Consider the following 21,666-nt stretch of genomic DNA (forward strand, 5'->3'; position numbering starts at 1 on the left):
ATCGGACGGACTGAAAGTGAGGGAGAAGACAGAAGATGACCGGCGAGTAGGAGCGTAAGAGGACCGACAATTCATCCCGATTGGCTCGAATGCCGCGGATATTCCAGTGGATAATGGACATGGGGTGAAAGGAAAATGGAGGAATGTGACCAAAGTTGCTGTCAACTCAGAGACTGCTCGGAGCTAGCAACCGACAGCATGGAATGGCATTCAGCCGAAGGCAGAAGATCCTGATCCATAGGTTGGTCAGGAACAGTCCCTGCCACCAGCGATCGGCCGGTTGACCGGCCACCAGCAGTGCGCCTCGGCGACACAGAAGATGGCCGAGGGCGATTTCCGCCAGGTGGTGCTGTAGAGGGGGCACGCCTTGGCGGAGAAGGAGAGGAACTGGGTTTCTTTGTAGCCTTCTTGGAAGAATGTGGTTTAGATGAAGAAGGAACCGATGGTTGTGAAGTTGCGGTACGTAAAAACTCTTCACGAGTATGCTCTTTTTTCGAAGACTTGGCGTCCGACTTTTGGGCTCGAGATGTAGCAGAACCCGACGAAGGGTGAGCCACAGAGTGGGCAGGCGAAAGTGGTGAGGTTGAACGAGCGATCTTTGCGCTGGCCGATCTGACGACCGTGGTACTAAAGGTGAGGTCGCAAGTCTGCGTGGCCGCCTCCTTTGTTGGCCGAGGAGAAGCAAGGACAGTGCTGTATTTTCCTGTCTGAGGCACGGTGGGCTTGCGACTGGCGAATAATTTTCGAGCAGCAAAGGTCGACACCTTTTCCTTCACCCTTATTTCCGGGGCAATCTCGAGAGGAAGCAGCGTGGTCACCCATACAGTTGATGCAGCGAGGGGATGGAGGTGGACAAGCACCCTCATGGGCATCCTTGCCACACGTAACACATTTGGCTGGATTGGAACAGGACTGGCTGGTGTGATTGAACCGTTGACATCGATAGCAACGCGTAGGGTTTGGGACGTAAGGGCGAACGGAAATTATCTCATAGCCTGCTTTGATTTGCGATGGGAGTTGAACTGTGTCAAATGTCAAGAAGACAGTGCGGGTTGGAATGATGTTCGTGTCAACCCGTTTCATTACTCTATGAACTGCCGTTACGCCCTGGTCAGACAGATAGTGCTGAATTTCTTCGTCAGACAATCCATCGAGGGAGCGTGTATAAACGACTCCACACGAGGAATTTAAGGTACGGTGCGGTTCCACCCGGACAGGGAAGGTGTGGAGCAGAGAAGTACGCAGCAATTTTTGTGCCTGGAGGGCACTGTGTGTTTCTAACAACAGGGTGCCATTCCGTAATCGGGAACAAGACTTTACAGGACCTGCTATTGCGTCGACACCTTTCTGAATAATGAAAGGGTTGACCGTGGAGAAGTCGTGACCTTCATCAGACCGAGAAACAACAAGGAACTGTGGCAACGATGGAAGAATCGTCTGTGGCTGAGACTCAGTATACTTACGTTTGTGAGCAGACTTAGTGGAAGGTGAGGAAACCATTGCGGAAGAATCCCCCATGATTACCGGCGTCTCCGATGGCGCGCTCCTCCCTTGTGGGGGCCCTCTCTGAGGGCACTCCCGCCTTAGGTGATTGTTCACACCTCAGGTCACACCTCCCGACAAACGGACGGAGGGACCAATCGGCATTTTCGGAAGGTATCAGCTCGGGTAATCACCCCTCCCTGGGCCTGGCCGTTACCAGGGGGTACGTACGTGTCCTACCTGTCTACCCGGGGCGGGGAATTACGCGTTACCCCGTCACCGGCTACGCACGTAGGGCGTGGGTCGGCCTTCAGACACGCACAGGGAGGAAGAAAGAGAAAGGGAAAGGAAGGAAGAGAGGTCTCAAACGCCGCAGCGGAGAAAAGGGAAAGAGAAGAGGTAAGGAAAAGAGAAGGACAAAGGAAGGAAGAAGACAAAAGCAAGGAAGGCGAAGAATGCAGTACATTTACGAGCGTCCGTCTCCGGACGTAGGCACAAACCATACTCCCAGATGGGGAGAAAGGGAAGGAAAGAGCCAGAGGTGAGGGGAGGAGGGGCGAAGATAAGGATGGGGAAGGATGCGGAAAGGGAAGGTATGCAGCCCGGAAAGGAAGGAAGGCCACATTAGCTCGGGGTCCCGTTCTCGCTACGCACGTATCCACAAAAGAGTTGTGGACCCCCTGGGGGGTGGGAATCACTCTGACTACAGTGTTAACAATTGCAACCTGCCGCGAATGGGTGTGTTGGGAGGGCTACAATCACTGCCGAGACGTATCTCAAGTACTGTTCGTTCCTATTAACCCTGTCTCCTCTGCAGGAAGTACGGGATCTGTCGCTGCTTTTCCACTCGCCTGTTAAGTGGCGGGGCAGTGGTACAGCTAAGTGCCCTGTATATGTGAGATAGCGACCAGAGAGAACTGAGGTGCTATGCCTATCACCCTGACCAATAACTGAAGCTTAGCCAGTAAGACTTACTTCATCTCTTGGGAAACCTACTGTATCCTGTTTCATCAGGAGGCAAAGGAAAGAAATCTATTAATCGTCGGCCCATCAAACGTATGGCGAATAATGGTACCTGTGAAGGAAATGGCAGCAAAGGGCTGGAAACATTATCAGCTGCAATCAATGTGTATGCAAACGGTTGCAGGCGAAAACAATAGCCGACTGTGGATCTATGAAGAGGCGCTGCAAGGAGACGTTTACAAAATCGCTTCTGGACATGTTACTAGGAATATTGCTTATAATCAAGTTCTGATTTGCGTAAAGGTTACAGAGAATTTGTATTTTGCATACTATGTTTCTTAACTTGGTTACTGTACTTACGCATTTGTATATTATGCACATTTATTTGTATGACTGTTTCGTAATGTTTTCACGAATACATGGAAATCAAAATGCTTCGATATTGCACTTCAAACACAGCTCATTTCTTGTCTTCGTTTCTAATAGAAAATTAGGAAAATGTATGACCGGGCAATTCTGTGTTTATCAGCTAATCTCTCCTATAAAGCAGTGGAGCTCAGATAATACATACGAGGTACAGAAAGACTGGTGAAACCCGAATATGATAGTGAGATTTTTCGAGAAAAATCTAATTATATATCAAAAGAATAGACTAATGGTAAATGGAAGTGGTGGACTTGTCGCAGTAAACAAGAACCTTAAATCCACCGAGACAGACATCAAAGCTTCATGCTTCATGCGAGATTGCACATGTCTCAGTAACATCAACGAGGCTCACCTCTAGATCCAACCGAAAAGTTTAGAGAAAACATAAGTTCATTAGTACGTAAGTTCCAAAACATAATGACGTCATCGGAAGATAATGCAGTCATCCAACAATCAAATGGGGCTGTTACAGTATTGTAAGTTGTGGGAGCGGCAAGACGTCCTGTAAAAAATTACTAGATGTCTTTACTGAGAACCACCAAGAACAACATTGTTTGGAAGCCCACTCATGAAGGATATGTATTGGATGTAACGGCAACAAGTAAACCTGAAGTTGTCCAAACTGAAACTGGTATCAGTGACCATGAGGCAGCTGTAGCAACAATTTTTACCCAATTACGAAGGGCAGGCAAAACCAAATAGAAAGCTTTACATGCTCAGCAAGCTAGATAATGAGACAGTATTGTCGTAGCTCAATAAACAATTCAGAACATTTAGCTCTGGAGAGGTGCATACAGAAGGGCTATGGCTCAGACTTAGATAAATAGTTGACCATGGGCGTTATAGATACCTACATAGTAGAACATTTCCTGCTGGAAGAGAACCTCCGTAATATACAGTCACTGTGAAGGAACTTCTAAAGAAACAGAAACTACTGCATAATAAACGTAAAAGAAAGCATATGGCTTTAGAAGGGGGATACCGAATGAAACGCGTTTCCGTCAATAGAGCAATGCGTGAAGTATTTTCCACTTCTCTCTCTATCTTGCAATGACTTCCCTGTAATCCTTCGCAGAATTTTCATTTCTGTGGTTTCCAAAAGTCTTCGTTTTTTATTTTTCTCGTCATGTCTCAGCTGCTTATGTTATAATTCGTCTCATCATTGTTTTGCATATTTTGCATATGCCTTTGCATATTTTCGAATATGCTTGTTTCTCCAAATTCTACTATTTACACACTCGTCACTTTAATTCCTTTTGTTACTTACTCTCTAACTTTATTTTCGAGATTACCACTGCTGGACCGCTCATTACCAATATACACTCCTGGAAATGGGAAAAAGAACACATTGACACCGGTGTGTCAGACCCACCATACTTGCTCCGGACACTGCGAGAGGGCTGTACAAGCAATGATCACACGCACGGCACAGCGGACACACCAGGAACCGCGGTGTTGGCCGTCGAATGGCGCTAGCTGCGCAGCATTTGTGCACCGCCGCCGTCAGTGTCAGCCAGTTTGCCGTGGCATACGGAGCTCCATCGCAGTCTTTAACACTGGTAGCATGCCGCGACAGCGTGGACGTGAACCGTATGTGCAGTTGACGGACTTTGAGCGAGGGCGTATAGTGGGCATGCGGGAGGCCGGGTGGACGTACCGCCGAATTGCTCAACACGTGGGGCGTGAGGTCTCCACAGTACATCGATGTTGTCGCCAGTGGTCGGCGGAAGGTGCACGTGCCCGTCGATCTGGGACCGGACCGCAGCGACGCACGGATGCACGCCAAGACCGTAGGATCCTACGCAGTGCCGTAGGGGACCGCACCGCCACTTCCCAGCAAATTAGGGACACTGTTGCTCCTGGGGTATCGGCGAGGACCATTCGCAACCGTCTCCATGAAGCTGGGCTACGGTCCCGCACACCGTTAGGCCATCTTCCGCTCACGCCCCAACATCGTGCAGCCCGCCTCCAGTGGTGTCGCGACAGGCGTGAATGGAGGGACGAATGGAGACGTGTCGTCTTCAGCGATGAGAGTCGCTTCTGCCTTGGTGCCAATGATGGTCGTATGCGTGTTTGGCGCCGTGCAGGTGAGCGCCACAATCAGGACTGCATACGACCGAGGCACACAGGGCCAACACCCGGCATCATGGTGTGGGGAGCGATCTCCTACACTGGCCGTACACCACTGGTGATCGTCGAGGGGACACTGAATAGTGCACGGTACATCCAAACCGTCATCGAACCCATCGTTCTACCATTCCTAGACCGGCAAGGGAACTTGCTGTTCCAACAGGACAATGCACGTCCGCATGTATCCCGTGCCACCCAACGTGCTCTAGAAGGTGTAAGTCAACTACCCTGGCCAGCAAGATCTCCGGATCTGTCCCCCATTGAGCATGTTTGGGACTGGATGAAGCGTCGTCTCACGCGGTCTGCACGTCCAGCACGAACGCTGGTCCAACTGAGGCGCCAGGTGGACATGGCATGGCAAGCCGTTCCACAGGACTACATCCAGCATCTCTACGATCGTCTCCATGGGAGAATAGCAGCCTGCATTGCTGCGAAAGGTGGATATACACTGTACTAGTGCCGACATTGTGCATGCTCTGTTGCCTGTGTCTATGTGCCTGTGGTTCTGTCAGTGTGATCATGTGATGTATCTGACCCCAGGAATGTGTCAATAAAGTTTCCCCTTCCTGGGACAATGAATTCACGGTGTTCTTATTTCAATTTCCAGGAGTGTATTTAAATGTTATTATCTGTTGAATAATTTTTCCATCCACTTCCAGTTTGCTAGATGCAAACTGGAAGTGGATGGAAAAATTATTCAAATTGGTTCCACAGATGTGGTCATACATTTGGTTTTTTGAGTGGATATGACCATATGTAGGTTTTTGGCTGCCACGTTAAATATATGCAAAAGTTTCTGAAGGTTATCTTCAGTTTCCCAGCAGAACTGCATCGTCGGCATAACAAATGACTTATTTCCTCGTCCCCCATTCTATAACGACTACTAGCCAATACATTATCACCTCGTCCATGACTATACCAAAAAGTAGCCAGCTGAAAGAGTCACCTTGTCTATTACTGCTATTAACTACTATGCAGTTTCTTAACCTGGAATCAATTTTTGCCTGGGTGTAGCTGTTGGAATAAATGTCTTCAATTGTTTTTATACAGTTAGAAGGAATTCCCCGTTTGTAGAGCAGGTTTACCACTTTTGTTAACTGAATCCTATAGGAGACCTTCTGTAAATCAATAAAACAAAGATAACCTGTTTTGTTGTATTGAATGAACTTCTCTACAACCTGTCTAAGAATGAATACTGCATCTGTACATGACCTACTGGATCTCAAACCATACTGCTCCTCTGCACAGGCTGAATTTCTTTTTATTTCCTACTTATTTTGTTATGAGTTTAAGAACTGAACTCATTACATTTATCCCTCTGTAGTTGGTTGGGCCTTTCTTATCTCCTTTTTTTTGCGCCTTAGAATTTTAATACTAATTCTCCATTCGTTTGGAATTTTATTACCAGTTACAAAATTGTTAACGAACTTTATTAATTGTTCGATTAGTAGCTATCCTTCATACTTCAGCAATTCATTGGCGATCCTATCTTTCTCTGGAGAGTTCCTGTTTAACAGGCTAACAGCTTCTTCTACCTCTGCAACCTCATTTACTTATACAAGCTGATCTCTGATTTTTCTTCTTTTATACGACACTGTTAAATATTTAACTCCTGATTCCTCATCCACCCTGTCTATAAGTTGTTTCTTTTTACTTGATAAAAATTTTTTTTGACTATATGCACCGACATTTTCGGTCGATTAAAATGATACATTATGAAATGAGCAACAGAATCGCAGTTTGTTCCATTCCTGTGTAAAGAACGGTAAAATCAAGGTAGCTCAACCTTGGCATGAATAGATGACGTCACCTCTAACTGCAAATAATGAACTAAAGAGTTACACTACGTCATAAGTCTCAGAGAAATGGCATTAAATGTATAAATTAATTCAAGTCCCGTTTACAGATGCAATTAACGCAAGTGTATTTGTTTACACAGTTGACTCAGAAACATTTTGCAACTTCCAGTTGCACATCATACACAGTCAGTAGCCGGTTTTCACAACACATACTGCTTCCTGACTATGCAAAAAAATCAGTTCATCACCCACGATTCCGTTAAATCTCGATCTCACAATTGATCATCGAAGCAGTAAGCTTCATATACTTCAACGCACAAATGCTTCCAGTGTTTCCTTGGAACTCACATGTTGATCCATTATAAAAAAAAATTACAATCAACAAGATGTAGCGCTAGAATATTGTATTCAGGTTATGATACTTCCTGTTAGTAAACATAAGACATAAATATTTGTGTATTTACGTACGCTCTTTCGGTGGTATTTTATACATCTTCGTAATTGTTCTTTAGTTTTCATTCTTATTATATGTCAACAAGTATAGGGAGTTTCTATAATTTTCTATTAATCGAGAGTCTGCTGAAAGGTAATGCCTCCGAATTTTTTATGTGAAAACTTTTAAAGCTTTTTAAATAAATCAAACGTTACTAACATTCTACATCTTTATTCTTCATTCCTACATATTTACTTCTCAACGAAATCACCCTGGTGACGAACGCATTTCTCCCAACGAGAGAGCAGTTTGTTGATACCGTCACTGTATAATGTTTGACTTTACTGACGGAGCCACAACCTCACCTCTGTTTGTACTGCTTTATCATTATCGAAACGCAGTCCTCAACGCTGCTCTCTAAGTTTTGGAAAGACATGAAAATTTGATGGCGCCACGTCGGGACTGTGTGAAGGATGATCGACGACAGTGAACCGTAAGCGTCGAATCGTTGCAGATGTCGCAGCTTTCGTGTATGGCCTGGCAATGTCGTGCTGAAGGAGAGGGTGCTCCATGTGTGGACGAATTCTTCGAATTTGGAAATCGATTACAGGACGCTGTTTCTCGCGCACAGGCGTAGTTAAGTTACACACCACCATGTTACAGCTACAATTCGGATCCCTCTAGTGACAGGTCTGCAAATATGTAGACATGAAGAATAAATATGTAGAATGTTAATAACGTTTGTTTTAGCTTTAAGTGTTTTCATATAAAAAAGTTCGGAGGCATTACTTTTCAGCACGCCCTCGTACAAGATAGTGTAACTTTCAGAAAATTTGCATTATGCATTAACTTTCTTTTTAGCAGACAACAACGATGTAGAAATGCCCTCAGTTATTATTCGCAGATGCACCTAGCTTCTATGGAATCATTTCCATCCTGTGGCCTGGCACCTGACATCTCCTTAGCCAGTGCAGGCAATTTTATAAATAGAATTGCCATGCCAATGCTGTAAGGATTAAAGTGGAGGAAAATATTATGTAATATCTTATCCTACGCTTCCAGATACTCTTAGTTAAATCTTAACTTCGCTATGTGGATAGCATTGATATTGTTGATGGTATCTCCATGTTCAGACGAGACAAGTGACAGTTCGAATCTATGGTGCGCTGCTGTAGCACTCCGGAAATTCTGGCCTGTGAATATTGCGTTGTCCACGACCTGAATTTTGGAAACATACTAGATCCCCACGAGACAGTCATTGGGAAGCGAACACGGAACAGCGCTTGCCTCAATCTTAGTGATGCTTGTAAATCCGCAGTATAAAGACCCAGTAGTTGGCTTCTGTGATAACGACTACGGTGCAGATCATTGCGCATGAAACTTAACTAACTTTTTCGTAAGGCAATACTAATAGAGCCTTCAGTAACCCTTATCTAGCTCCAAACAGATGGAAGGCTGACGACTTCCCAATAGCGAATTGTTACCGGAGTTTGTGTGTCGATCGTCTCGCGAACCAAAAAGCCAGACGACTATTAGAAAAAAGTTAATGTTTGTGTGGTAGGTACCGATGGCCCGCCATGGTCTGTGGACGGAGTTAACTTTACCTTTGTGTGAATCGTTTACAAGCCTCAGAGATGGACTGAATGTAGTAGGAGTAAAGTTGAAAAACTGAAACATATAACCCGTATAATAAAAGTTTGCTGCTACGCTTTGTGTCTGTGACTCAGAATAGACACATCGATTTTCTTTTGCTATTACCACCACCACCACCACCACCACCACCACCACCACCACCACCACCACCACTGCTGCTACTACTTTAAGGAGTAGCTAAACAAGAAACATGTTCGAACATTATGAATTACATCAAAGAAAACGATCAATTGGCACGTAGTCAGCATGGTTTCAGACCATATCTTTCTTCTGCAACACATCTAGTTCTTTATTATCATGATTTTTTTTTTGTTGGTTGGGTTTAAGGGCGCTCAACTGCTGAGGTCATTAGCGCCCAGTCACTGTTGTTAGAGCACATGGAATCTGGTAAAACTCAAGGGGATGGAGGGGACACCAGAAGGACCCGACAAAGATGCAGACAAAATAAGTAAAATGATTAAATGTCTTTGGACAAGCCAGTTAAAGTTATAAAACGCAGAATACGAGCAGCTGCTCGAGCGTCATCAGCTAAAACATCCGGTAAAGTAGATGGCAGGGACAGAACAACACGAAATTGACTAAAACGGGGACACGACAATAAAACATGGCGCACTGTTAATGCCTGACCACAAGGGCACTGCAGGGCTGGGTCACCGGAGAGCAGGTAGCGGTGGCTAAACCGGCAATGCCCAATCCGCAACCTGGTCAGAAGGACCTCCTCGCGCCGAGATGGTCGGGAGGATGTTGTCCAAGCAGTCGGTAGCGGTTTTACTGCCCGGAGCTTGTTTCCTTGGAGGGATGACCAAGCATCCCACCACAACGACACAAGCCTCTTACAAACATCCCCACGAACGTCGGATGACGGGACACAATGGGAGGCTGGCCGAGGCAGGAGGACTGCAGCCTTGGCTGCAGCATCCGCAGCCTCATTCCCAGGCACTCCCACATGTCCGGGAACCCACAGAAAGCTGACAGAACCACCGTTATCAGCGAAAGAATGGAGGGACTGCTGTATCCGTTGAATCAAGGGATGGACCGGATAGGGAGCTCCAAAGCTCTGAAGAGCACTGAGTGAGTCAGAGCAGAGTACATATGATGAATGGTGGTTGCGGCGGGCATACTGAACGGCCTGATGGAGAGCAAAAAGCTCGGCTGTAAAGCTGGAACATTGGTCGAGGAGCCGGTATTTAAATGTGGCGGCCCCGACGACAAAGGCACAGCCGACACCATCGTCAGTTTTGGAGCCATCGGTGTAAATAAAGGTGTGACCGGCAAGTCGAGCACGAAGTTCGGCAAACCGTGAGCAATACATTGCAGACGGAGTACCATCCTTCGGGAGTGAGCTGAGGTCGAAATAAATATGAACCGGAGCCTGGAGCCAAGGTGGTGTCGGGCTCTCACCCTCTCTGAAGGTGGTAGGGAGGGCAAAATCCAATTGTCGAAGCAGGCGACGGAAGCGGACTCCGGGGGGCAGCAGGGCAGACACATACAACCCGTACTGACGGTCCAGAGAATCGGCGAAGAAGGACTTGTAAGAGGGGTGGTCGGGCATAGACGACAGCCGGCAGGCATACCGACACAGCAGTACGTCGCGCCGGTAGGTCAACGGTAACTCGGCAGCTTCAGCATAAAGACTCTCGACAGGACTAGTGTAGAAGGCTCCGGTCGCAAGACGTATCCCCCGATGGTGGATGGAGTTGAGCCGGCGTAAGAGGGACGGCCGAGCGGACGAGTAGACGAAGCTCCCATAATCCAGCTTCGATCGAACTATGGACCGATACAAGCGAAGCAGGACAGTGCGATCCACTCCCCAAGATGAACCGCTAAGAACTCTGAGGACATTAAGGGAACGTGTCCAACGGGCTGCCAAATAAGAGACATGTGGAGACCAACACAGTTTCCTGTCCAACGTGAGCCCTAGAAACTTAGTTGTGTCCACGAATGGGAGAACAACAGGACCGAGATGTAAGGATGGCGGAAGGAACGCTTTATATCGCCAAAAGTTGATACAAACCGTCTTTTCTTCAGAGAACCGGAAGCCATTTGCCACGCTCCATGAGTAGAGTCTGTCTAGACAACGCTGAAGGCAGCGCTCCAGGAGGCATGTTCTCTGGGCACTGCAGTAGATCGCGAAGTCATCGACAAAGAGAGAGCCTGAGACATTAGGTGGAATGCAATCCATAATTGGATTGATCGCGATGGCAAAAAGGGCTACGCCCAAGACGGAGCCCTGAGGCACTCCGTTCTCCTGGAGGAAGACGTCGGACAATACGGAGCCCACACGTACCCTAAACTTTCGATCCGTTAAAAAGGAATCAATAAAAAGGGGCAGGCGACCGCGTAGGCCCCACCTGTGCATAGTGCGGAGGATACCTCCTCTCCAACAGGTGTCATAAGCCTTCTCCAAGTCGAAGAACACGGCTACCGTTTGGCGCCTTCGCAAAAAGTTGTTCATGATGAATGTCGACAAGGTCACGAGGTGGTCAACAGCGGAGCGGCGGCGACGAAAGCCGCATTGGACATTAGTAAGTAGCCGTCGAGATTCAAGAATCCAGACTAACCGAGCATTAACCATGCGCTCCATCACCTTACAGACACAGCTTGTAAGAGAAATGGGGCGGTAACTAGAAGGAAGGTGTCTATCCTTCCCGGGTTTGGGTATAGGAACAACAATGGCGTCACGCCAACGCATGGGGACTTGACCTTCGGTCCAGACGCGATTGTAGGTACGGAGAAGGAAGCTTTTGCCCGCCGGAGAAAGGTGTGCCAGCATCTGAACGTGAATGTCATCCGGCCCCGGAGCAGAGGACCGGGACAGTGCAAGCGCACGTTCGAGATCCCGCATAGTAAAGGGGGCATTATAGGTTTCCAGATTCAGCGAGTGGAAGGAAGGTCGCCGAGCCTCTTCTGCCTCTTTCCTGGGAAGGAAGGCAGGATGGTAATGGGCGGAGCTTGAAACCTCCCCGAAAAAGCGGCCAAAGGCGTTGGAGACAGCCACCGGATCAACAAGGACCGCATTACCTGAGGTCAGGCCAGGTACCGAGGAGTGGACCTTAATGCCCGACAGCCGGCGCAGGCTACCCCAAACGACGGAAGAGGGAGTAAAACTGTTAAAGGAGCCGGTGAAAGAGGCCCAACAAGCTTTTTTGCTGTCTTTGATGACTCTACGGCATTGCGCTCGGAGTCGTTTGTATTCAATACAATTCGCCAACGTAGGATGGCGGCGAAAGGTGCGTAAAGCACGTCGTCGAGCACGGATAGCGTCCCTACAAGCCTCGTTCCACCAGGGGACGGAAACGCGACGTGAAGAAGTAGTACGAGGAATGGAACGTTCGGCAGCATGGATGATAACAGCCGTGAGGTATTCGACCTGACTGTCACAACTGGGAAAATCGTGGTCCGGAAAGGTCGCCAGGGATGAGTAAAGTCCCCAGTCAGCTTTCAGTATGTTCCAGCTCGAAGGACGTGGGGATGGGGTGTGGTGCAGGAGACGAACGACACAGGGGAAGTGGTCACTCGAATAGGTGTCAGAAAGGACATACCACTCGAACCGACGGGCAAGAGTGGTAGAACATATCGAGAGGTCCAAGTTGGAGTAGGTATGAGTGGAGTCCGAGAGGAAAGTCGGGGCGCCGGTATTGAGGCAGACAAGATTGAGATGGTTGAAGACATCTGCCAAGAGTGAGCCTCTTGGACAGGATGCAGGAGAGCCCCAAAGGGGATGATGGGCATTGAAGTCGCCAAACAATAAAAACGGCGGGGGAAGCTGAACGATCAGGTGCATCATGTCAGCCCGACTAACAGCAGACGACGGTGGAGTGTAGATGGTACAAACTGAAAAAGTAAAAGCAGAAAGAGTAATGCGGACAGCTATTGCTTGGAATGGGGTGGTCAATGGGATGGGATGGTAATAGACGTCGTCCCGAATGAGCAACATGACCCCACCATGAGCTGGGACACTGTCCACAGGGGTGAGGTCATACCGCTCCGAGGTATAGTGGGTAAAGGCAATACGGTCAGTCGGGCGCAACTTGGTTTCCTGGAGTCCAAGGACGAGTGGACAGTGCAGGCGGAGGAGCAGTTGTAATTCCTCCCGATGAGATCGAATACCTCTTATATTCCAATGAAACAACGCCATCGCTAGTCAAAAAGTTGGGGGAACGAGACGGGGGAAGAGCTGGTCACCTCGACGGCCGCGGAGGGCCAGGTTGCGAGGGAACAACGCTACAACCGACGGGAGGCGGATCCAGTTCCATCGACTGGTCGCCAGCTGCGGCTGCTGTCCCTGGTTGTGTAGGAGGGGCAGCATCATTTGCCGACGAAAGGCCAGCTGAGCGCCTGGCAGCAGAGCGTCCCGGCGAAACTGAGGACGGCCGGGAGCGGCGACTCACGGATGGAGCGTCAGTCGAAACGCGCCGGGGTGGAGAGGGGGATAGAGACTTCTTCTTGGAGGCCTTCTTGGAAGGCCGAGGAGGCACAGGGATGGTGGGCTGGACCCGAAGAAGGTCCTCACGCGCGGGGTCCGTTTTGGAACGCCGGACCTCGGAAGCCGGGGTCCGGAACGTTTCCCCGATGGACGCCTGAGAAGAGGATCGCTTCTCAGGTGGCGTGTGGGGAGAAGGAGGAGGAAGGGTGGCCCCTGGGGCAGAGGGGGTGGGGGCCACGGGGGAGGAGGATTTGGAAGGGAGAGATTTGGGAGGCGGAGGCAGAGCCCCCTGATGGGCGGAGGAGGCGGAGGGGGGACAGGAGAGGGGTGAGGATACCGCGGAAGGAGTGGACACAACTGAGGCAAACGAAGTGGTCTATGGCACGGGATGGAGGCGGTCGTACTTCTTCCTGGCCTCAGAATAAGACAGCCGATCCAAAGTTTTGATTTCTTGTATCTTCTTCTCCTTCTGATATGCGGGGCAGTCTGAGGATCTAGGCGAGTGGACGCCAGGACAATTAACGCACCAAGGTGGTGGGGTGCATGTATGTTCCTCACGAAGAGGACGTCCACAATCGCCACAGACGGGCTCAGCCTCACACCGTGACGACATGTGCCCAAAGCGCAAACACCTAAAACAGCGCATAGGAGGCGGAACGTAGGGTCGCACGTCACACCGGTAGCACATTACCTTTACCTTCTCCGGGAGAACGACCCCCTCGAAGGCGAGGATAAAGGCCCCAGTGTCGATGCGACGGTCTTTGGGGCCACACTGGACTCGCCGGACGAAATGCACGCCTCGGCGCTCCAGGTTGGCCCTGAGCTCCTCATCAGATTGTAGCAGGAGGTCACGATGAAAAATAACCCCCTGCGTCCTATTGAGTGCCAGATGTGGGACAATGGAGACTGGGATGTCCCCTAGGCGGTCGCACGCCTGGAGCGCCGCCGACTGTGTGGCGGACGTGGTCTTGATAAGAACGGACCCTGAACGCATCTTGCTGAGAGCCTCGATTTCCCCGAAGATGTCCTCAATGTGCTGAACAAAGAACATGGGCTTGGAGGTGGCGAATGTCCCCCCATCGGTTCGAGAACAGACCAAATAGCGGGGGAAGTACTTCGCTCCAAGCCAGCGGGCCTGTCCCTCCTCCCATGGAGTGGCCAAGGGGGAAGGGGCAGGAGAACCAGAACTAGAAACGGTACCTTTTCTTTTGAAAGACTCGGCCGCAGAGCGACCCGATACGTGGTGACGTTTCATCTGCGAAACGTCCGCCCCGATACCACCCACTCCGACCGGGGGCTCTTCCCACGGGCGCCACCCAGCCGCAGCAAGGGCCACCTGGCAGGATGACCATTGCCGGGAGTCCTGATGCCCCAAGGAGACGGGCATCTACTCCTTGGCCGACGTGGGGAGGGTGCAGCTCAGGTATCGGCAGTACGATCCCTGTGTTGTCAGGGGGCTACAACCTAGAGGGTACATGACGACCCCACCACAACGGGCTGGCTACCGTGCTGGATTTCGGGTGCCATGGAAAGTCCATCATGATCGCTGGTGCAGATGGAGACGCACTATGGGCGTAACTGGGACAACCCAAAAGGCGTTTAGGCCCAATTTGAGTAATAGTGGGTATGGTTACAACGCCGGTGCAATGCTGAGTGCCAAGGTCTGAGTGCACTTAGGACCAGTGGTACACCACGTAAGGTGTCCTTCCCCAAAAGGCTCGTACTTCTGTAGAAATTTAGAAAAATGGAGGTCAAACCCCAAGGGGGACCATCACATGGAAGGCCGAAACGGTTGAAACTCCTTTTAGTCACCTCGTACGACAGGCAGGAATACCTCGGGCCTATTCTTACCCCAGACCCGCAGGGGGGATTATCATGATGTGAAGACTGATACCGACAGGGGATCTCAAAATTGATTCCATATTTCTAGATTTCTAGAAAGTTTTTGATGCCGTTGCTATTAAAAGCTTTCTCATTCTCTATATCTCCTCAGCTGTGCGACTGGATTCGTGATTTCCTATCGGAAAGGTCATAGTTCGTAGTAATTGACGAAAAGTTATTGAGTAAAACAGAAGTGATATCTGTTGTTCCCCAAGACAGTTTTACAGGGCCTCTGCCATTCCTAATCTATATAAATGATTTAGGAGACTATCTGAGCATCCATCTTAGATTGCCTGCAGATGATTTTGTCGTTTACTGTCTAGGAAAGTGATCAGAAGACCAAAATCTATTGGAAAATGATTTAGACGAGACATCTGCATGATGGGTAAGTCGCAATTGACACTAATTAATGAAACATGTGAGGTTATCCACATAAATACTTAAAGGAATGCGTTAATTTAGATTACACGATAAATCACGTCAGTCTAAAGGCTATCAGTTCAGTAAAATACCAAGGTATAACAACGATCACATGGGTGATGTGTGGGTAAGGCAATTCAAAGACTGCCTTTTATTGGCAGAACACTCTCAAGGTGCTACAGGTCTAATAAAAACACTGCCTGCACTACGTTTGTCCGTCCTCTGCTGGTGTATTCCTATGCGGTACGGTATTCTTACCTGTTAGGATTTACGGATGGCATGTGAAAGTTTACAGGGCTGCTCGTTTTGTGCTATTGCGAAATAGGGAAGAGAGTGTCACGGATGTGAAACGCGACACGGGCTGGAAATCATTGAAACAAAGGCGAATCTTTTCAGGAAATTTCCGTCTCCAGCTTTCGCCTCCCAGGAACATAAGGAGAAATGATCATAGTAATAAAATAGGAGAGATCACAGCTCGCACGGAAAGATTTAAGTGTTCGTTTTTTCCGCGCGCCATTCGAGAGTGGAACGGTAGATAAACAGTGTGAAAGTACTCGTAGTTCAACAAACTCTCTGCCGGGCAATGAAGTCTAAATTGCACGGTAGACATGTAAATGGAGATGTTCAACTGTACAATTCTTATTTTATCTTTCTATATCCGATCAATGGCTTTAAGGTCGTATGAGCTATATGACACCATTTTATCAGTAACAAAAGTGGAAGAACTGCTTTGGAAGAGATTGGTGTATTGGAGCAAACACACACACACACAAAATTCTCCACCAGTTTTTACGACGATGGTCAGTATCCCGCCCCCACTTGTAAAAATGCCGGCGCACAAACTAGCCTTAGTTGGATCTATTTTCAAGTTGGTGATATTTTGCAAGAAGAAACTATGCGCTCCAAGACTCTGAGATAAAGATGAACAATTTGTAAGATGTGCAGTTTCTTGAACGTTTGTTATAGATATACTGGGCATTACCTGTGGCTCAAGACCAGCTACGACAGCGTAGGCAATTCCCTGCGGAATGGCAGTGAGCCCCACAGTGAAACCAGCCAGTATGTCGTGTAGCAGGTAGTTCCAGCTGTAGCGAGGCAACCACTCGATCACGGGGAATCTTCTCTTCAGAGTCTTCGTACTGCAGAAGTCCTTGGCGTACTCCTTCATGTGCCTCTTGATTACAGAGCATGTCGTGGCTTCGTTCAAGTCATTTCCACTGTCTGTTGAGCGAAAAGAAGAGAGAAAATTTATGTCACTTAATAACGCAATTCAGTTTAGCGAAAGTGGAAAGGGGTCTTGTAAAGTGAGGAGGGTCTTTCACTCTCTAACTTTACCCTAAGACCACGAGAATGCTCTGTATATCGCACACACAGAGAGAGACAGATCGTAAATTAAGCACTATGCTAGAGGTGTTAGAAATATGTAGAGGGCTGTCTGATATACTTTGATGGACGTACTCCACAGTCATCTATCCACATTCGCAATGATACTCGCAAAGTGGAGAAGGGGTGGTTTAGCTATGATACTGAAATTGGGAAACATGCTGTCGCATCATTGGTCGGTGTTGAAATTACTGTAAAATTGCTAAAATTGTTCGCACTATCAACTGTGATGCTTATTATTAGAATACATAGGCGGTGTCTTTTCCACCCAATCCATCCACTAGCACGCTGTTGGTTACCACATAATGATTGACTGACATCGCTTGTTTGAGTTGGAAAAAGAGGTTTGGTGGATGGACAACACCTTCTGTGGTGGATAGCACCGAAACACTGATTGTGTACATGACCGCAATATGATGAATCAGTCGAAACGGAACCTAGAGTCATCAGCTATTCGGTCACTATGACAGATGAGTTTAAACATAGAGCTCGGTTGGTTGGTTGGTTGGTTGGTTTGTGGGATTAAAGGGACCAGACTGCTACGGTCATCGGTCCCTTTTTCCAAACACGGAAAACACCCACAGAGAATAAAAACGACTAACAGAATAAATCAGAGACGACACAGTAGAAGAGAAACTTAGACGAAGACCAGACAAGACGAACTAAAATCACACAGAGTGTGACGGTGGTTGGCTGACCATAGAAACAAAAAAGGAAAAGCCGACCACCGAGAAACACATTAAAAACTCAGATTAAAATCGTAGGCCAATAGCCAGAATCAACACAAAAGAACATAACACACACTCAGATTAAACGATAAAAACCCCCTGCCCAAATAAAACGTAAAACTAAGCCAGCCATAGCAGGGTCATCAGATAAAAGGGCAGGGAGCGTATCAGGCAGCGCAAATGTCTGCCTGACCACAGCTAACAGGGGGCAGGCCAACAAAATGTGGGCCACCGTCAAAGCCGCCCCACAGCGACATAGAGGGGGGTCCTCCCGCCGCAGTAAATAACTGTGTGTCAGCCGGGAGTGGCCAATGCGGAGCCGGCAAAGGACTACTGAGTCCCTGCGAGTGGCTCGCAGGGATGACCGCCACGCAGCTGTCATCTCCTTGATAGCACGGAGTTTATTACGCATGGTCAGCTCACGCCATTCAACGTCCCATAGCGCTAAAACTTTGCGGCGTAAGACTGCCCTCATATCAGTCTCTGGGAGGCCAATGTCCATAGATGGTTTACTCATGGCCTCTTTCGCCAGACGGTCAACACATTCATTGCTCGGGATACCAACATGACCGGGGGTCCACACAAAGACCACAGAGCGGCCGCAACGGGCAACAGTATGCAGGGACTCCTGGATAGCAATCACCAGACGAGAACGAGGGAAACACTGGTCGAGAGCTCGTAAACCGCTCAGGGAATCACTACAGATGACGAAGGACTCACCTGAGAAGGAGCGGGTATACTCTAGAGTACGAAAGATGGCGACCAGCTCAGCAGTGTAAACGCTGCAGCCAGCCCGCAATGAACGTTGTTCGGAATGGTCCCCTAGAGTTAGCGCATAACCGACACGACCAGCATCCACCGAGCCGTCAGTGTAAACAATGCCAGAGCCCTGGTACGTTGCGAGGAGGGAAAGAAAGCGGCGGCGGAAGGCCTCCAGAGGGACTGAGTCCTTCGGGCCTTGTGCCAATTCCAGCTGAAGGCAAGGGCGAGGAACACACCACAGGGGTGTACGCAGAGATGCCCTAAAAGGAGGCGGAAGAGGTAAAGCCCCAAGTCTGGAGAGAAGCTCTCGGACGCGGACTGCGATCGTACATCCATCCCTGGGCCGACATTCTGGAAGATGGACATGTGACTCTGGGAATAGTAGATGATAGTTAGGATGCCCAGGCAAGCTAAAAACATGGGCAGCGTAAGTGGCCAGTAAATGTTGGCGCCTCAATCGCAGTGGAGGGACACCTGCCTCCACAAGTATGCTGTCCACAGGGCTGCTGCGGAAGGCACCAGTGGCAAGTCATATTCCACTGTGTAGTATTGGGTCCAGCACCCGCAATGCAGACGGGGAAGCGGAGCCATAAGCCAGGCTCCCATAATCCAGACAGGACTGGATTAACGCCTGGTAGAGCCGTAACAGGGTAGATCGGTCAGCGCCCCAGCTGGTGTGGCTCAAGCATATCAGAGCATTTAGATGCCGCCAACACGTCTGTTTAAGCTGCCGAATATGAGGCAGCCAAGTCAACCGGGCATCAAAAACTACACCCAAAAACCTGTGTGTCCCCACCACAGCAAGAAGTTCGCCGTCAAGATAAAGCTGCGGCTCCGGGTGAATAGTGCGTCGCTGGCGGAAATGCATAACGCAGGTCTTGGCTGCTGAAAACTGGAACCCACGAGCTACAGCCCAAGACAGTGCCTTACGGATAGCGCCCTGTAGCTGACGTTCAGCAGCTACAATGCCAATAGAGCTGTAGTAAATGCAGAAGTCATCAGCATACAGGGATGCGGAGACAGAATTTTCCACCGTTGCAGCGAGCCCGTTTATTGCAATTAAAAACAGGTAGGCACTGAGGACAGATCCCTGTGGTACCCCATTCTCCTGGACTCGGGAGGAACTATGGGAGGCCGCAACTTGCACGCGGAAGGTACGATACGACAGAAAATTGCGGATAAAGATCAGCAGAGGGCCCCGAAGACCCCATCCATGAAGCGTAGAAAGGATGTGATGACGCCATGTCGTATCGTATGCCTTCCGCATGTCGAAAAAGACAGCGACCAGGTGCTGACCACGGGCAAAGGCAGTACGGATGGCCGACTCCAGGCTCACCAGACTGTCGCTGGCGGAGCGGCCTTTACGGAACCCACCCTGAGATGGAGCCAGAAGGCCCCGTGACTCCAGTACCCAGTTCAACCGCCGGCTCACCATCCATTCAAGCAACTTCTAAAGAACGTTGGTGAGGCTAATGGGACGGTAGCTGTCCACCTCCAAAGGGTTCTTCCCAGGTTTCTGAATGGGGATAACAATACTTTCCCGCCATTGCGACGGAAACTCACCCTCGACCCAAATGCGGTTGTAAAGGTCGAGGAGCCGTTGCTGGCAGTCCACTGACAGGTGTTTCAGCATCTGACAGTGGTGCTATCTGGCCCAGGAGCGGAATCAGGACAAGCGGCGAGGGCACTGCGAAAAGAAAGGCTCCGACGTTCCATCCACTCTTTAATGGAGCGGAAGGCCAGTGGGTAATTGGAAGAAGCGGAACTCAGAGCAAAATGCTCTGCCAAGCTATTGGCAATTTCGTCGGAGTCTGTACAAACTGCTCCATTCAGTGAGAGCGCAGGGTCGCTGACAGTGGTCCGATAGCCATAGAGGCGTCGGATCTTGGCCCAGACCTACGATGGAGAGACATGGAAGCCAATGGTGGACACATACCGCTCCCAGCACTCCTGCTTGCTTAGGCGGATAAGGCGGCGGGCCCGTGCACGCAGCCGTTTGAAGGTGATGAGGTGTTCAATGCAGGGATGTCGCTTGTGACGCTGTAGCGCCCGCCAGCGATCTTTAATCGCCTCAGCGATCTCAGGCGACCACCAAGACACAGTCCTCATCCGAGGGGACCCAGAAGAACGGGGAATGGAAGATTCTGTGGCAGTAACGATGACGATGGTGACTGAGTGAACCACCACATCAATGCCAGCATTAGAGAGAGGCTCAATAGCGGCAGTGGAGGAAAACAAGTCCCAGTCACCCTTATTCATAGCCCATCTGCTGGGGCACCCAGAAGAGTGACGCCGTAGCAGTGACAGAATGATCGGAAAGTGGTCACTACCACACAGGTCGTCATGCACACTCCATTGGACAGACAGGAAGAGGCTAGGGCTACAGATCGAAAGGTCAATGGCGGAGTATGTGCCATGCGCCACACTGAAGTGTGTGAAGGCACCATCATTTAAAATCGAGAGATCGAGCTGCGACAATAAATGATCAACGGTGGCGCCTCGACCTGTTGCCACTGACCCTCCCCACAGAGGGTTATGGGCGTTGAAGTCGCCCAGTAACAAGAAAGGTGGCGGGAATTGGGCTATCAGAGCAGCCAAAACATGCTTTGTGACATCACCATCCGGTGGTAGGTAAAGGCTGCAGACGGTAACAGCCTGTGGCGTCCACACCCAAACAGCGACAGCCTCTAAAGCCGTTTGTAGAGGGACGGACTCGCTGTGAAGAGAGTTAAGGACATAGATGCAGACGCCACCAGACACCCTTTCATAAGCTGCCCGCTTCTTATAATAACCCCTATAGCCACGGAGGGCAGGGGTTCGCATTGCTGGAAACGAAGTTTCCTGAAGAGCAATGCAGAAGAAAGGGTGAAGGCTGATAAGATGGCGGAGCTCAGCTACATGGTGGAAGAAACCGCTGCAGTTCCACTGGAGGATGGTACTGTCCATGTCTGTGAAAGGCGTGACGGGACTGGGAAGGCAGATTACGCCGCTGGGTCACATGCTGCCTCCGATTGAGCACCTGTGCTAGTGCTATGGTGTCTGAGGGACCGGCGAGATCGAGGTCTTCAGCGGACGCCAGAATCTCCACCTCATCCTCAGACGCAGAGCTTGTAGGAAACGGTGGGACAGGTGCCACCGCAATGTCGTCATTCTTGGGGACTTTCTTCTTCTTCTGCTTCT

At 49.5% G+C, this 21,666-nt stretch overlaps 1 protein-coding gene across 4 annotated transcripts in view; it reads right to left on the minus strand.

Moving 5' to 3' along the window:
- The window catches only part of LOC126162757 (sodium-independent sulfate anion transporter-like), a 220,202-nt gene that overhangs the window by 69,292 nt on the left and 129,244 nt on the right, over positions 1 to 21,666 (minus strand). For all 4 annotated transcript variants that reach the window (XM_049919443.1, XM_049919444.1, XM_049919442.1 and 1 more), the window contains exon 2: positions 16,596 to 16,834. In XM_049919443.1, coding sequence (XP_049775400.1) covers positions 16,596 to 16,834 — 239 coding nt within the window. The remainder of the gene's footprint in view (positions 1 to 16,595; positions 16,835 to 21,666) is intronic.

This window comes from Schistocerca cancellata, chromosome 2 (assembly GCF_023864275.1).
Source record: "Schistocerca cancellata isolate TAMUIC-IGC-003103 chromosome 2, iqSchCanc2.1, whole genome shotgun sequence".
NCBI classification, from domain to species: domain Eukaryota; kingdom Metazoa; phylum Arthropoda; class Insecta; order Orthoptera; family Acrididae; genus Schistocerca; species Schistocerca cancellata.